At 43.4% G+C, this 16,541-nt stretch overlaps 1 protein-coding gene across 5 annotated transcripts in view; it reads left to right on the plus strand.

Moving 5' to 3' along the window:
- glt8d2 (glycosyltransferase 8 domain containing 2) overlaps positions 1-16,003 on the plus strand; it is a 38,136-nt gene extending 22,133 nt beyond the window's left edge. For all 5 annotated transcript variants that reach the window (XM_052030372.1, XM_052030375.1, XM_052030373.1 and 2 more), the window contains 6 exons: positions 2,343-2,460; positions 3,343-3,427; positions 8,221-8,333; positions 9,609-9,775; positions 11,260-11,372; positions 14,767-16,003. In XM_052030372.1, the coding sequence (XP_051886332.1) occupies positions 2,343-2,460; positions 3,343-3,427; positions 8,221-8,333; positions 9,609-9,775; positions 11,260-11,372; positions 14,767-14,939 (769 nt within the window). In that variant the 3' untranslated portion in view covers positions 14,940-16,003. The remainder of the gene's footprint in view (positions 1-2,342; positions 2,461-3,342; positions 3,428-8,220; positions 8,334-9,608; positions 9,776-11,259; positions 11,373-14,766) is intronic.
- The last annotated feature ends 538 nt before the right edge of the window (positions 16,004-16,541 follow it).

A 16,541-nucleotide genomic window follows, 5' to 3' on the forward strand; every position in this document is an offset into this window, starting at 1 on the left:
TTAAAATATAACATTGTCAGAATTGTTAAAATAGGGTTTACGAATGATCCCACTGCAAATGGAACAGCAAACGATCTGTTGGCGGAACTCAGCAGGTCGGCCAGCATCTATGGGGGAAATGCGATTGTCAACATTTTGAGATAAGATAAGATTATTTATTAATCACATGTACATCAAAACACACAGTGAAATGCATCATTTTGCGTTACTGAGAATATTCTGGGGACAGCCTGCAAGTGTTGCCACACTTCTGGCGCCAACATAGCATGCCCACAACTTCCTAACCCGTACGTCTTTGCAATGTGGGAGGAAACCGGAGCACCCGGAGGAAACCCACGCAGACATGGGGAGAACGTACAAACTCCTTACAGACAGCGGCCGGAATTGAACCCGGGTCGCTGGCGCTGTAATAGTGTTACGCTAGCTGCTACACTACGACGCAGGGTCTCAAACTGAAACCTCGACAATTCCTTTCCCCCACAGGTGCTGCCTGACCCACTGAGTTCCTCCAGCAGTTTGTTTGTTGCTCCACATTCCAGCACTGGCAGTGTCTTGTGTCTCCACTTGCAAATGGAAATGGTGAAGTCTACAGTGAGTGAGATTAGACTGGACAGCTCTTGGGAAAAAATGTATCAGTCTTAATTGGACATAGAAATCTTCTGTGCTGGTACAATGTATAAATTTTATCTCCCATCATTAGGTTTTAACCCTCCGCGCTTTTCACTATGTTATGCAAAAATATAAATAGTTGTTGTTGTGGAAGGTCAATAGGCATCTTTTACATTATTAAACCATTACTAAAAAATGGAGTGTATTTTTCATTTCATCTGTCATTTACTTACTGAGAATGCACCAGTCAGTGCATTCAGTCACCATCCAGCTCCACCTAAGGTGAAGCCAGTCTTACCCAGATGTAGCAGAGCCTGACACCCTGTAGGTTTTAGTTAAGAACCACAACTGCTTTGCTCTTTTAACAAGTCAGGTTCAGACCCAGAGGGTTCCAGTTATGAACTGATGGTGACATGAATTAAAGAGTCATAGAGCAATACAGCACGGATACAGGCCCTTCGGCCCAACCAGTCCATGCTGACCACGATGCCCACCCAGCTAGTCCCAATTTCACATGTTTGGCCCATATCCCTCCGAACCCCGCCCCTCCATGTACCTATCCAAGTGCTTCTTCAATGATTGTAGTGTGCCTGCCTCAACCACTTCCTCTGGCAGCTTGTTCCATACACTCAACACCCTCTGTGTGGAAAAAGTTGCCTCTCAGGTCCCTTTTAAATCTTTCCCTCTCACCCTAAACCTATGCCCCCTAGTTTTGGACTCCCCTACCCTGAGGGAAAGACTGTCACCGTCCACCTTGTCTGTGCCTCTCATAATTTTAAACACTTCTGTAAGGTCACCCCTCATTCTCCTATATTCCAAGGAATAAAGACCTAGTCTGGCCAACCTCTTCCTGTAACTCAGGCCTTCTAATCCTGGCAACATCCTCATAAACCTTCTCTGAACTCTTTCCAGTTTAACCACGTCTTTTCTATAACAGACTGACCAAAAAACGTACACAGTACTCCAAGTGCAGCCTCACTGACAGGGACTAAACTATGTCTTTCTTACCTTTGAGAACTTTTACAGTTGATGTTTGTGCTTCTCCCACTGACATGGCTGGGAAGAATGGCTTACCGTACAATAAATCACACTGATGTAACTTACATCCATTTAACTTCAGTGGAACCTGCATTGGGCAGGTGGTCTGCTCTGCCACAACGCCACCCAGAGAATGACATGCAGAATGATCCCCATCCTGTTCTGTCCCATACCCAATGATATCTCCACAATTCCTGCTGCCAACGTCACGCTAATTGGCAGTGGATCCCACCCTGAGACAAAACCATCTCAGAAGGTGGATACAAGAACAAGGTAGGCTCACCTACAGCTCCCAAGTTCAGTTGTGAATTTTAAAATGTTCCTGATCCCAATCCTTAATCCTTTCACAACCTCCTCAGCTCTATGGCTGGTCATTAAAGATGGCATTTAATGTCACTCTGCTCACTGTACACAATCTGGTGTTGAAGGAAACTTCTAATGACATAGCGCATCTCCAAAGACAGGAAATAAGTTCTGGTTGTTCAATTGTGTCTCTGACAATGCCTTCGCTTATTAGTTTAGTGGGGGGGAATGGAGAAAATTTCTGTTGGGGTGAATGTGTGATAAAAGGTGAACAAGAGCCCTCACAACAGTAGGGTGCTTTACTATTGTGTGTTCAGTGCCCTCCTCTCTAAATCATCATGTCATTTGTCTGATGGCCATGTTTTTTCTCTCTTCTCCTTCTCCCCCATTAGCAAATGGATTGAAAATACAGAACTGAAAGACATACAGTACAAAATATTAGAATTCAACCCTGCTATACTCGAGGGGAAAGTAAGACCCGACTCTGCAAGACCGGAGTTACTGCAGCCAGTGAGTATGTGTGTTGTCTAAAAGCAGGGTGTTCCTCAAAGTTCTGGGGTGGTTCTGAGGATTCCAGTTCACATGGTGGATGGTGCTAGAGTGGAGTCCTTTGGAAAGCTCCCTAAAACCTTTCCCTTTGTCAAAGGTCTCAATCACTTGTACTAGTACAGTAAAACTTCAATAATACAGTAGTCTTTGGACTTTGATAGAATTGGACTAGCAGATTTTCTAGACCATTACTACCCAAACACGCTTTTGTTTCACTTTTTTTAACGTGTTACATGGGGTGAGAAATATACAAGGACTGCACACTCCGGCTGCAAACCCATCCACATTCCTGACCCTGGGGTTTCTGGACTCCCCGCTCTCTCCCCACAGTCTTGCCACACACCCCAGTGACATTCTAGAACCCTGGCTCATATTCTGGACTAATGAGTGAGTCAGATGCTGGACATCAGGATTTCTGAACTGTTGGATGCTGGATTATTGGAGTTTTAGGACCTGGTTATATGGCACAGTGCTGGCTTTTGATGGTGAAGGGACGGTGCCAAGTCCAGATGAAGGGTCTCAACCTGAAACATTGACTGTCCATTTCTCTGCCTGACTCACTAAGTTCCTCCAGCAGCTTGTTGTTTGCTTCAGATCCAGCATCTGCAGTCTCTTGTGTCTCTGGTGACAATTCCAAATTCGTGTTGGACAGAACCTGGAAGTGGTGGTGTTCCAATGCATCGGCTGTCTTAACCCTTCCAGAGTTTGGTCAAGTATAACCCTGATCGAAGCACAATATTTCTGGGCAAGGTTTTTTAGATTTACCAGGACTCCCATCTGTTGATTGATATAGAAATAGAAGTTCTATTTTTCACCATCTCATGGAATGTTTTCTTGTTTCAGCTCAACTTTGTCCGATACTTCATTCCTTATCTTATTCGGAATCATGAAAAGGTGATCTACTTGGATGATGATATCATTATACAAGGTATTTTTCACGCTGCTGAGATTTTTGGAACAATGTTATACTTACACCTCACTGGGTGGTGTGGATAGATATGCCAGAGGCTTCCCTTGCTGGCACAGACCTAGCATTTCCGGCTGCGTACTCCTAGCACTCATATTTCTGCTGAAACCTGGAACGTAAGCACAGGAGGAGGCCATTCAACCCATGTTCTGCAATGTCAATTAGATCTTGGCTAAGCTGTATTTTAACCATTTACCCACTACAACCCTTGTTATTCCCACTTAAAACCTCTCAGTTTTGAAATTTCTCTATAGCCATTTGGGGGTGAGTTTTCCAGGTTTGCAGTACCTTTTGTGTGAAGGACAGTTTCCTGAGATCTTCTCCAGTTGGCCAAACTCCTAATACTCCTCCGATCCAGTAAATCCATTAAATCCTGCAGTTTTCTTCACTCAAAAGGATACAGTTTTAGTCTATGCAATCTATCCGCACAGTTTAAACCTTTTATAGAATTATACAGCATGGAAACAGGCCCTTCAGCCCAACATCCATGCTGACCAAGGTGCCCACATTATCGTCCCATTTGCCTATGTTTGGCCCCTATCCCTCTAAACCTTTTCTATCCATGTACCTGTCCAAATATCTATTAAACGTTGTAATTGTACCCACCTCTACCACTTCCTCTGGCAGCTTGTTTCATATACCCACCACCTTCTGCGTGAAAAACTCAGGTCCCCTTTAAATCTTTCCCCTTTCACCTTAAACCTTTGCCATCTAGTTTTAGACTCCCCTACCCTTGGGAAAAAGACTGTGACCAAATACCTTATGTAGGCCCCTCATAATTTTATAAACCTCTGTAAGGTCACCCCTCAGCCTCCTTCGCTCCAGGGAAAAAAGTCCCAGCCTCATGGGCCAGAATCACTCTGGTGTCTTCCCACTTCATCTTCACGAATGTGTCAATGCAGGACCAGTTATGTCCAAGCATGTTCACTGATTGTGTACGTACACACACACGCACGCACGCACGCACGCACACACACACACACACACAGAGGCATCCATGAGATTAGTACAACCCATCCAGCACAGCCTACCTGCACATTACGATGGAGTTGACTTTGAACCATTAAGCATGAATGGTAGCATTGAACCATAATCTGAGGCATATGACGTGTTGCGTTGACTCCCTCCACCACATGAACACTACTTTGAAAAGGTTTGAGGGCAACAAATATAATGATGACTGGCGTTTATGTAAAACTCTTTATATTGTGAATATGAAGACAGAGGTTGGTTGTAGATGGAGAGTATTCTGCCTGGAGGTCGGTGACCAGTGGTGTTCCGCAGGGCTCTGTTCTGGGACCCCTGCTCTTTATGATTTTTATAAGTGACTTGGATGAGGATGTGGAGGGGTGGGTTAGTAAGTTTGCAGATGACACCAAGATTGGTGGTGTTGTGGATAGTTTAGAAGATTGCTGTAGGTTACAACAGGACATTGATAGGATGCAGTGCTAGGCTGAGAAGTGGCAGATGGAGTTCAACCCGGAGAAGTGTGAAGTGATACACTTTGGGAGATCGAATTTAAAGGCAGAATACAAGGTTAATGGCAGGACTCTTAGCATTGTGGAGGAACAGAGGGATCTTGGGGTCCACGCCCACAGATCCCTCAAGGTTGCCTCACAGGTCGATAGGGTTGTAAGAAGGCGTATGGTGTGTTGACCTTCGGGGCATTAAGTTCAAGAGCTGCCAGGTAATGTTGCAGCTCTACAGAACTCTGGTTAGACCAGACTTTTGTGTTCAGTTCTGGTCGCCTCATTATAGGAAGGATGTGGAAGCTTTAGAGAGGGTGCAGAGGAGATTTACCAGGATGCTGCCTGGATTGGAGAGCATGTCTTATGAGGGTAGGTTGAGTGAGCTAGGGCTTTTCTCTTTGGAGAGAAGGAGGATGAGAGGTGACTTGATAGAGGTGTACAAGATGATAAGAGGCATAGTTTGAGTGGACAGTCAGAGACTTTTTCCCAGGGCAATAATGGCTAACACGAGGGAGGGATAATTTTAATGTGATTGGAGGAAGGTATAAGGGGGATGTCAGAGGTAGGTTTTTTTACACAGAGAGTGGTGGGTGTGTGGAATGCACTGCTGGCAGAGGTTGTGGGGGCAGATACATTAGGGACATTTAAGAGACTCTTAGACAGACACATGAATGATAGAGAAATGGAGGGCTATGTGGGAAGGAAGGGTTAGATAGATATTAGAGCAGGATAAAATGTCAGCACAACATTGTGGGCCGAAGGGCCTGTACTGCGCTGTAATGTTCTATGTCAAAGTACCTAACACAAGCAAAATCAGGTATAAAGCAGTTATGGAGAAGTTCAGAGGATAGAAAGGTTTAGTGAGACAATTACGTACAAACAGGAGAACCAACAAGTTGGAACAGTTCAAGGAAGTGGACTCAACACTGCTGAAGGCTGTGCCAGCAACTGCAGAGGCAAGGAGGTGCCTGCATGGAAAATCAGAGCCAGACGTACAAATAGCAGCTGTGACAATGGTGGCATTCTGCAGAGTTAGCATTGAACTGCAGTCTGGTAGAGGTAGAGGGAGTTGTTGGGGAGATGGAATGCCTGGTGGTTTCTCGTGAATGGTGAAGGGTGTTGGAAGGATCAGCAAAAGGTGGAGACTCCTAAATTGTGGACCAGGTTGTCAAGAGAGTTTGGGATGTGGTAAGCATAGATTAAGATCTTTATTAGTCACATGTATATCGAAACACACAGTGAAATGCATCATTGTGTAGAATGCTTTGGGGGCAGCCTGCAAGTGTCGCCACACTTCCGGCGCCAACATAGCATGCCCACAACTTCCTAACCCGTACGTCTTTGGAATGTGGGAGGAAACCGGAGCACCCGGAGGAAACCCACGCAGTCACAGGGAGAACGTACAAACTCCTTACAGACAGCGGCCGGAACTGAACCTGGGTCGCTGGCGCTGTAATAGCGTTACGCTAACTGCTGCACTACCGTGCCTGCTATGAAGTTGGAAGAGTTGAAAGTAGTTTGAATGTAATGGTCTTACAGGGATTATTCAGTAAGAGTATATTTGGGACTGTAGAAATGCCCATGTGCATTAAACTTCTGTAAAAAATCATGATCAGAGACTTAGAGCTGGAGAGCCAAATTTGCTGATGTCACAAAGATGGATGGCACTGTAATGAATCTAGATGGTAGCATCAAATTACAAAGGGATAATAGTTACTGGGCACAACTGAAGCAAATCAATTTCCATCGTTAAAAGTTAGATCATCCATTTTGGATCTGGAAAGTATTGGAAGAATATTTTCCATCTGGCAAAAACCTAGAACTTAAGAAGCAACTTAGGGATGGTAGGTTAATTGGCCACTGTAAAGTTTGTGTGTGTGTGTGTGTGTGTGTGTGTGTGTGTGTGTGTGTGTGTGTGTGTGTGTGTGTGTGTGTGTGTGTGTGTGTGTGTGTGTGTGTGGGGTAGAATCTAGAGGGGGGAGTGGATGAAAAAGTAGGGAAAGTAAAAATTGGTTTAATACAAGATTAGTGTAAGTGGGTGCTTGATGGCTGATGCAGACTTGGTGGGCCAAATGGCTTATGTTTGTGTTGTCTCTCTTTACTACTCTCTAATTAGTGACTGCCTGGAGAGACTCGGGGAGTATATGCAAGGTACATCCATTAAAATGCCATGGACAGATATAGTAAAGAATAAAAAATAATTTTAAAAATTTACAAAGAACTTGAGTACAAGAAGCCAGAAGCTATGTGACAGCTCAAAAAAAGTACTGGTTACACCTGAGGAAACTATAAGCAGTGCTGTGCCCCACACCTCAGGAAGCGTGCATCGACCGAGGAGAGAGAGTAGTGTAGATTTACCTGGACTCCAAGAATTAAATTACGAGAAAAATATTGCACAAACTGCAAGTTGCCTTTCATGACAATCTTAACCCTGACTTCCTTGTAGTTCTGTGCTGGTGGGACTGTTGTCTGAAGAGAGATTGGGTCAACTAGGCCTGTATTCACTAGCGCTTAGAAGAATGAGAGGGGATCTCATAGAAATGAACAGCATTCTGACAGGGCAGGACTGGCTGGATGCAGGGAGGATATTCTTCTGGTTGAGGAAGTGGGGGTGACTAGTCTGAGAATAAGAACATAGAACATAGAACAGTACAGCACAATACAGGCCCTTTGGCCCACAATGTTGTGCCAACCTTTTAAACCTTGCCTAAGCCTATCTAACCCCTTCCTCCCACATATCCCTCTATTTTAAATTCCTCCATATGCTTATCTAGTAATCTCTTGAATTTGACCAATGTAGCTGCCTCCATCACCACCCCAGGCAGCGCATTCCACACCCCAACCACTCTCTGGGTAAAAAACCTTCCTTTGATATTCCTCTGATAGGGATAGGACATTTAGGAGAAATTTCTTTACTCAGAGGGTGGTGAACCATTGGAATTCTCTACCACAGAAGACTGTGGAGGCTCGGTTGCAGAATATATTTAAGAAGAACCTAGGCTTCGAGACACAAAGACATCAAAGGGGTGTGGGGAGAGAGTGGGAAAGTGGTATTGGGATAGAGCATCAGCTGTGATCATATTGAATGCAGAGGAGGCTTGAAGGTCCAAATGTCCTAGTCCTGATCCTATTTTTCCACATCCTATGTTTCTCCAGTTATTCTGTCTCCCTCTTTGTCCAATTGCCAAAAAACAATGTTTGTTAAACATATTTTGTTAAGCAGCTTCACCTGCTTGTCATGGTCATCCCTCTCTGTTTGAACTTGAACTAGTTTTAACCACACAGGTGATATCCAGGATTTGTACAACACTGCCCTGATTCCTGGGCATGCTGCTGCCTTCTCAACGGATTGTGACCTGACCTCAACTCATGAGATGGTTCGGAGCATGGGAATGCAGGTAATCAGATCGAATGTGGCAATTGGTTTATTATTGTCACGTGAACCGAGATACAGTGAAAAGCTTTTGTTTGCGTGCCGTCCAGACAGATCATTCCAAACATAAGTACATTGAGGTAGTACAAAAGGAAAAAACAATAACAGAATGCAGAATGCAGTGCAGGTAGACAATAAGGTGCAAGGGCCATGACGAGGTAGATTGAGAGATCATCATTATCGTATAAGAGATCTGTTCAATAGTCTTATAACAGCAGGACAGAAGCTGTCCTCGACCCTGGTGGTACATGTTCTCAAGCTTTTGTATCTTTTGCCCGACGAAAGGTGGGAGAAGAGAGAATGACCAGGGTGGGTGGGGGGGGGGGGGGTCTTTGATTTTGCTGGCTGCTTTCCTGAGGCAATGGGAAGTGTAGACAGAGTCAATGGAGGGGAGGCTGGTTTCTGTGACGTGCTGAGCTGTGTCCACAACTCTCTGCAGTTTCTTGCAGTCATGGGCAGAGCAGTTGCTGTACCAAGCCGTGATGCATCTGGATTTGGGAACAGTAAAGCACTCATTCACATTTCATTTAAAAGAAATACTTCCTTTAATTTTCATGTACCTTATTAATGAAAGACTTTTGCTAATGAGGACTTCCTCCTCCCCAGTCAAATTAATTATATAAGCATATGTTTATCCACGGCCTCCTCTACTGCCACGTTGAGGCCAGATGCAGGCTGGAGGAACAACACCTCATATTCCGCCTTGGGAGTCTCCAACCTGGTGGCCTCAACATCGATTTCTCGAACTTCCGGTAACCCCTCCCCGTTCCCCACCCCTTTGTTTCCCCTCATTCCTGTGGCCCCCTCACCCCTTCTCTTTCCCCTCCCCCTTCCTCATGACCTGCCCATCTATTCCTCACCTCCCTCCCTTTATTCCATGGTCCACTCTCCTCTCCTACCGGATTCCTCCTCCTTCAGCCCTTTGCCTCTTCTGCCTATCACCTCTCAGCTTCTCACGTCACTCCATCTCCCCTCCCCCACCCCCCCTACCTTGGGCTCACCTGTCACCTGCCAGTCTGTGCTCCTCCCCCCTCCCCTGACCTTCTTATTCTGGCCTCTGCCCTCTTCCTTCCCAGTCCTGATGAAGGGTCTGGGCCCGAAACGTCAACTGTTTATTTCCCTCCATAGATGCTGCCTGACTTGCTGAGTTCCTCCAGCATTTTTTGTGTGTGTGTTGTTCCAGATTCCAGCATCTGCAGAATCTCTTGTGTCTACAACTAGAAATCTGATTTCTTTCCAGACAACATATATGGGACATTTGGATTACCGGAAGGCAACAGTCAGGGCCCTGGGGATCAGTCCCACGACCTGTTCCTTTAACGTCGGTGTCTTCATTGCAAATGTCACAGAATGGAAACGGCAACGAATTACAAAGCAGCTGGAAAAGTGGCTGGTGACTAACATGGAGTAAGTTGCACTCTTTCCCAAGGTATTCCTTTCCTCAAACAATGTCTCTGTTTTTGCCTGAGGAGGAGGGATTGTGCCCGGGAGTCGATGCCAGCAGATATAGAGCCATATTTCCCACGAGACCTTGATGCATGGTCCCGACTTGAAACGTCAACCATCCTTTTACCTTCACAGATGCTGCTTGACCTGCTGAGTTCCTCCAGCATGAATACATGTGGACTTCCCTATCACAGTCGTATCCCATTTTAAGGACCTGCATTTTGGCTACATCCTCAATCTGCTCCTTTTGATAGCATATGGATACCCACTGGGAACTGTTAAGGCCCTTGCCCATATGTGTACTACTTTCAGGGCTGATTAAGAATAACAGCAGTAATTGTGATAGAACATCCAGTGCTCTATAGTCATTATGCGATCAACATTGCATCGACTGCTTCAGCAACCTCCTGGCAGTATCTATGGATAGATAAGATAAGATTTCTTTATTAGTCACATGTACATCGAAACACACAGTGAAATGCATCTTTTGCACAGAGTGTTCTGGGGGCAGCCCGCAAGTTTCGCCACGCTTCCGGCACCAACACAGCATGCCCACAACTTCCTAACCCGTATGTCTTTGGAATGTGGGAGGAAACCGGAGCACCCAGAGGAAACCCACGCAGACATAGGGAGAACGTATAAACTCTTTACAGAGAACGGCCGGAATTGAACCTGGGTCGCTGGCACTGTAATAGTGTTACGTTAACCGCTACACTACTGTGCCTGGTTTAGAGGGATATGGGCCAAACACAGCCAAGTGGGACTAGCTCAGTTAGACAAGTGGGTCAGCATGGATGAGTTGGGCTGAAGGTCCTGTCTTCTGTGCTTTATAGCTCTATGACTCCATCTGCGTTAGGGTCACATCGGTTTCCATACATGTTTTCGTCAGTGATGGTAATAAGTTGGGATGAGTTGGGCAAGGATTAGGAAGTAAAAAAGTTGGAGGGGAGACACAAGAGACTCAGCGGATGCTGGAGTCTGGAGCAACAGAGACAAAATACTGGAGGAACTCAGCAGGTCAGGCAGCATCTGTGGAGGGAAATAAACAGTTGATATTTTGGGTCGAGACCCTTCATCAAGAGAGGAGGCTCCCTCTTGTCCATGATCCCATTTAGTTTGGATAGTGAGGGCTTCCAGCAGAGGTCTGGGAAGATAATTCTGAACTTCAGCCCAGGGAGCTGACATGGCAGATGCAGAGGTGGAGCAATGGAAATCAGGAATGTCAAAGATGGCAGATTTGTTGGAATGTAGAGCTGGACGAGATCACTGAGACAGGGAGAGGCGTCCGCAGAATGATTTGAACACTGGCTTGAAAATGTTGTATTATACAGCTGGTAATATTTTATATATAACTTAGTTTATTCTTTCAATAGAATGAGACCTAAAGTGGATTGTTTGATTTCTGAGTGTGAATTTTATGTTGATGGGTTTCTGTTCTTTTCCAGGGAGAACCTATACAGCAGTGCATTGGGTGAAGGGGTAGTGACCCCTCCTATGTTAATAGTGTTCTACAATAAACACACTGTATTGAACCCGTTGTGGCATATTCGCCACCTTGGTAAGAACCTACTTCTGGATTTACTAACATAAAAAATAGAATTTCAGAAGGACATTTTTGGAGAGCATTTCAGACAGATTTTTCACACCTTGGAAACTACTTAACTCCAGTGCAATGGTTTAAGAAAAACTTCTGTAGCTTTGCAATTGTTCAATGATAGAGTTGATTTTGACTTCTGTTCCTACACAATGAGTTGGACCATAGAGCCTCCACCTCTCATGCAACATAATTTCTATTTCATAATACAAGCTTAGAAGCTGTTATCATAACGTTCAAGATCATGTAAAAAGAAATCCAATCTGCTCGCTTACAACACAAGTAGCAAAGTCAAAAATCTATCCCAATCTGGCTGGTTAACTACAGTATTTACAAAATACATTTTCCATTCCGTCTAACCCTTCATAATTAAACCAAGTGATGGAAGTCAGCTAATGACAGTTGGCTTGTTCGTTTTCACAATATGGCCTTTTGCAAAATACTGCAGAGAATGCAAATGATAGTTTTAAATAACTTGGGAGATCAGATTGCTTCCACAACATTTGAAGCACAAGTTTCTTGAGCCAAGCCAAACATTTGATTTCAGTGAATAAAATTCAAAGCATTTATGAGGGATCTTATGCACCTTTCAAATTGTTTGGTCACCCCAGAGGGTTATGCAGCCCGTACATTTAGCTTTGAAGTATTGCAATTGTTCTGTAGACAAAAGCCGAAGCCAATTTTTACAGAGCCAAGGCTTCACAAGCAATAAATCATTAACTGATTAGTTAGTCTGCTTTAGATTGTGCATTGGATTGATGCTTTTCTTTCAAATCCTGACAACTCAATAGCTCCCTCAGTACTGAAGCAAAGTGTCAATGTCCTCAAGTTCTAGAGGGTGGCACTCCTGAACTCTCAGTGCTCTGAATTGGGATAAAAATGAACCTGACAAAATATGAAATGATCTCACAAGTGCATATGTTTAATTCACAGCATTTTATACAGAAATATTACCAGGATGATAAAGAGGAATGCATTTATAATTTAGCTCGTATACCCAGATAGCTTCTGATGAGAATATACATAACTTATTTGAGGTAAAGTATAATGTAGACTTGCAAACATTATAATGGGTTATCCAATGAGTTGTTGGGATCGTTGTTATTTTAATCCCTCTATAATTAAATGTAGTAAAACTGACACCACTGTACACACTTCACCCTAAACAATTTTAAATGTTTTCTGCTTGTGAGTTACAGGGTTAAACTGGGGTTGCATTTTCTGTAACTTAGAACATCAGGGGATGGTTCAATTGAGTTTAAGATGTTAGAAGTACAAGAGGGAAATCATTTATCTGATTGGGGTCATGGTCTACAACATAGAACCAAGCATCTCAAACATGAAGTAAACCAGGGCACACAGAACTCACACCAACAGAAATTGGTGCTGGGTCAGGTAGTAACTTTAATTGAGGTCTGATAATATTTTTGTTCGTCAAAGGTATTAAGGGAAATAAGGAAAAGGAGTGGCATTGGAGTACCATAAATCAATCATAAACCCATTGACTGGTGGAACTGACTCAGGGTCTGAATGTCTTTCTCCTGCTCCTGTGCTCCCCTCTGGTGTCCAAGTACTGTGTGCTTATATGGATTACATGACAACATAGTGAATGAGTGATCAAAGCCCGAGAAACTTTTGAGATAAGTGCAGCAAGATGAGAAGAAAACTGAGGAACTACTAGTAGATTATATTTAGCTAAATCATTTCATAACAGAATTAAGACCATGACAGAAGGAAAAATTATATGGCAACTTTAATGCAACTACAGTCCAGAACCAAGGTTAGCTATGACCCAGCAGCCAAGCCGTAGTATGCAGGCAGTGCTGGTGTTTGTGCACACTCACAGGCTGAGCTCCAAACCATCACCAAGCTTTCACTGAAGCATATGAGAGGATGAACCTTCCACTCAACGTTAACAAGATACAGGATCTCCACCAACCTTCTTCTGCTGCACCACACTACCCTCCAATAAATGCTCACGCAAGCCCTTGGGAAATATGGACCACTTCCCATATCTTGGGAGCCACCTCTTGGTGAAAGCAGACATTGATGATGAGATTCACTGTTGCCTTCAGTTTGCCAGCACAGCCTTCGGTCAATTGAGAAGAAGGGAAGTTGGAGATCAACACCTCAGACATTACACAAAACTCCTGGTTTAGTGGGCAGCAGTGATCCCTGCTTTAAGACCTGGACTACCTACAGCAGGCATCTCAATGCGCTGGAAAAATACCAACACTGTCTCTGCAACACCTTCCAAATTCATTGGAAGGTCAAGGAAAGCGATATCCGTGTTCTTTCCCAGGCCAATATCCCCAACACTGAGGCCCTGACAACAGTCAGTAGACTACATAGAACAGGCCACATTGTTTGACACCAGATTCCCGAAACAGACACTTCTGTCTTGGGAAGACAGAGGAAAAAATTCGAGGACGTAGTCAAAACCTCCACGGAGAAATGCAACTTCGCCACTGACTCCTGGGAATCTCAGGCCCATGAGTGTTCATAGTGGAGCAGCAATTGGGATGGTTTACAGGACCTCAAGGCCATGCACTGGGAGCACACAGAGGCCTTGCATAAATGCAAACTACCCACCAGCATACCCTGTCAGTCATTACCCGCCCCATCCTGCACAGGCCTCAATACCTACCTCAGAACGCACAAAAGCAGACTGGAAGCTAGCCATCCTCGAACCTGAGGACTGCCTGAGAAGATCTTTAATGCACCTCTCAGGACATCCAAAAATACAGCAGAGTAACTACTTTTTGTAGTGTTAACACTTGCACAGAAGTTCAAGAACATAGAGAAAACAATCTAGTCTAACAGAGAACCCGGTGTTTACTGATGGTTGAAAGAAAATAGAATCTGCAGGAGTTCTGTTTATTGGACACATTGCTGTCAGGAAATAAAACTTTGGTTGGGCCACACTTAGAGTATTGTGTGCAGTTCTGGTCGCCCCATTACAGGAAGAATGTGGAGAGGGTGCAGAAGAGGTTCACCAGGATGCTGCCTGGATTAGAGCATATTAGCTATAAGGAGCAGTTGGACAAACTTGGATTGTTTTTTTTTTAACTAGAGTATCAGAGGCTGAGGGGAGACCTGATAGAGACATATAAAATTGAGAGGCATAGATAGGGTAGACAAAAAGCCAGGGAAAGTGGTAGAAGCAGATAGGATAGTGATTTTTAGATAGACATTTGAATATGCTGGGAATGGAGGGAGATGGATCACGTGCAGGCAGAAGGGATTAGTTTAATTTGGCATCATGGTCTGCACAGACATTGTGGGCCGAAGGGCCTGATCCTGTACTAAGAAATTTAAGAAATAAAACACAAGTGATTTTTCAATTTTGTTGCTGCAGGTTGGAGTCCTGATGCCAGATATTCAGAACATTTCCTTTCTGAAGCAAAATTGCTGCATTGGAATGGAAGATTTAAACCCTGGGATTATCCCACTGCACACATGGAATTTTGGGAAAAGTGGTATCTTCCTGATCCAACAGGGATGTTTAGACTTGTACGACCCAACAATTAAGACCTGTACCATGTGTACAAATTTCACGTGTTTATACTTGATGTAACAAACTAGTTTGCTGATTGTAATTCCCAGCAGTTAACCAATTCTTGTTTTAATTGAATGAAAGGTAATCTTTATAATTGATCTTTTCTACTTTGCTAGGTGAAACTTAAGACAATATACATTCATTGTGTAAATCGTTCTATTTTCAAAACGTGTTTGCTTTTTTTTAAACTTCCAGGAATGTTTTTTTGAACGATCTGCATACAGAACAAGGAGCATGACTGCCACACTCATGCAGTAGGGATGTTGAAAACTGCGCACCAAGCAGGTGCAGATCTAAAACACTCCAGGTTTATCTATTATGCTAGGTTAGCAAAGTGAAAATAAGAGATAAAGATCTTAAGGCAATCTGTAAAACAAACTTCAAAACTTGCAGAATTTGTATTGCCAGCATTAAAAAAGTGGTGAAAGATAACCTCAAGAAAACTTACTTTCAGGAAAAGGAATCTACCACACCTACCTAGTCTGGTCTACATGAGATTCCGGTCTGACGTCATGTGGTTGACATTGTCCAGCAAGTCTAAGAGTTTTCAGGATAATATATGCGGCCTCACTAGTTATGCCCTTACTTTGAGAACACTTTTGAAAAATGTCCTAATAGTTGACTCTGAGATGCATCTTTTGTTGCAGAAAATGGACAATCTTGTGCCAAAATTAAGTGCCTCTCACAGCAACAATCCTCGCAAAGCAAGACAAGACTGCTCCAACTATCACAGCTTAGCCTCAAAACCCAGACCCCCTATTGTAATCTGCCTGATTTTGGTGAAAGCACAACAGCTTTAGATCTGTTTGATCATGTACATGGTGAATTGAATCTGTAAATTAAACAAAGGTCAAACATTGAAGGATAGCAAATACACAAGAAAAATAAGGCATCCATTCTAATTCAATTTTTAACTGATATTCAGGTTTGCATTCCATTGTAGTGCCAAGCTCCACCTAAATTGTGAGGAATATCAGAATCATTATCCCAGTGCCTTGTAACTCCTACCTTATATGAAGCAGAATAAACAAGTAGAAAACAATCTTGTGTGCAGCAAAGTTTCTGTAAAATTACTTTATTACCCTAGCTTTGTAATGATTTACCGAGCAATAAGAAACAGTTGAGGTATATTTATAATCAAGTGAAGAGCCTAGTATATTTTTACATGACTTTGCAGATTGTTCACCAACTTGAGTGGCTGTGTAAATGAACAGGTTATGATCCATCAACGTATTCGGAACATGGTAACTTATTTAAAAAGTTACCCTTTTTGACTAAAGTAAGGGAATTACAGCAATCACAGTGCCATTTGTTTTTTAATTTTAATTTTTTTATTCTACATAACATTGGTTGAGAATGAAGTGTTGTTTAGGTTGTCATCAGTCTGTGGGAGTACAATGTACATAAATCAGCACTTCACACATGCTCTTTAATGTTTTCCTGCAACAAGGTTATTTTGATTATTTGAATTATCCTGCAGCAACTCTCCTGGAAGCAAGAAACACAAGTGCCACCAAAAAAGTTGTATTATACTCGTACTTCTATACAACTTCAAGGTGTTGAAGCAAGATAGT

The sequence above is a fragment of the Pristis pectinata genome, chromosome 15 (genome assembly GCF_009764475.1).
Source record: "Pristis pectinata isolate sPriPec2 chromosome 15, sPriPec2.1.pri, whole genome shotgun sequence".
Taxonomy (NCBI): domain Eukaryota; kingdom Metazoa; phylum Chordata; class Chondrichthyes; order Rhinopristiformes; family Pristidae; genus Pristis; species Pristis pectinata.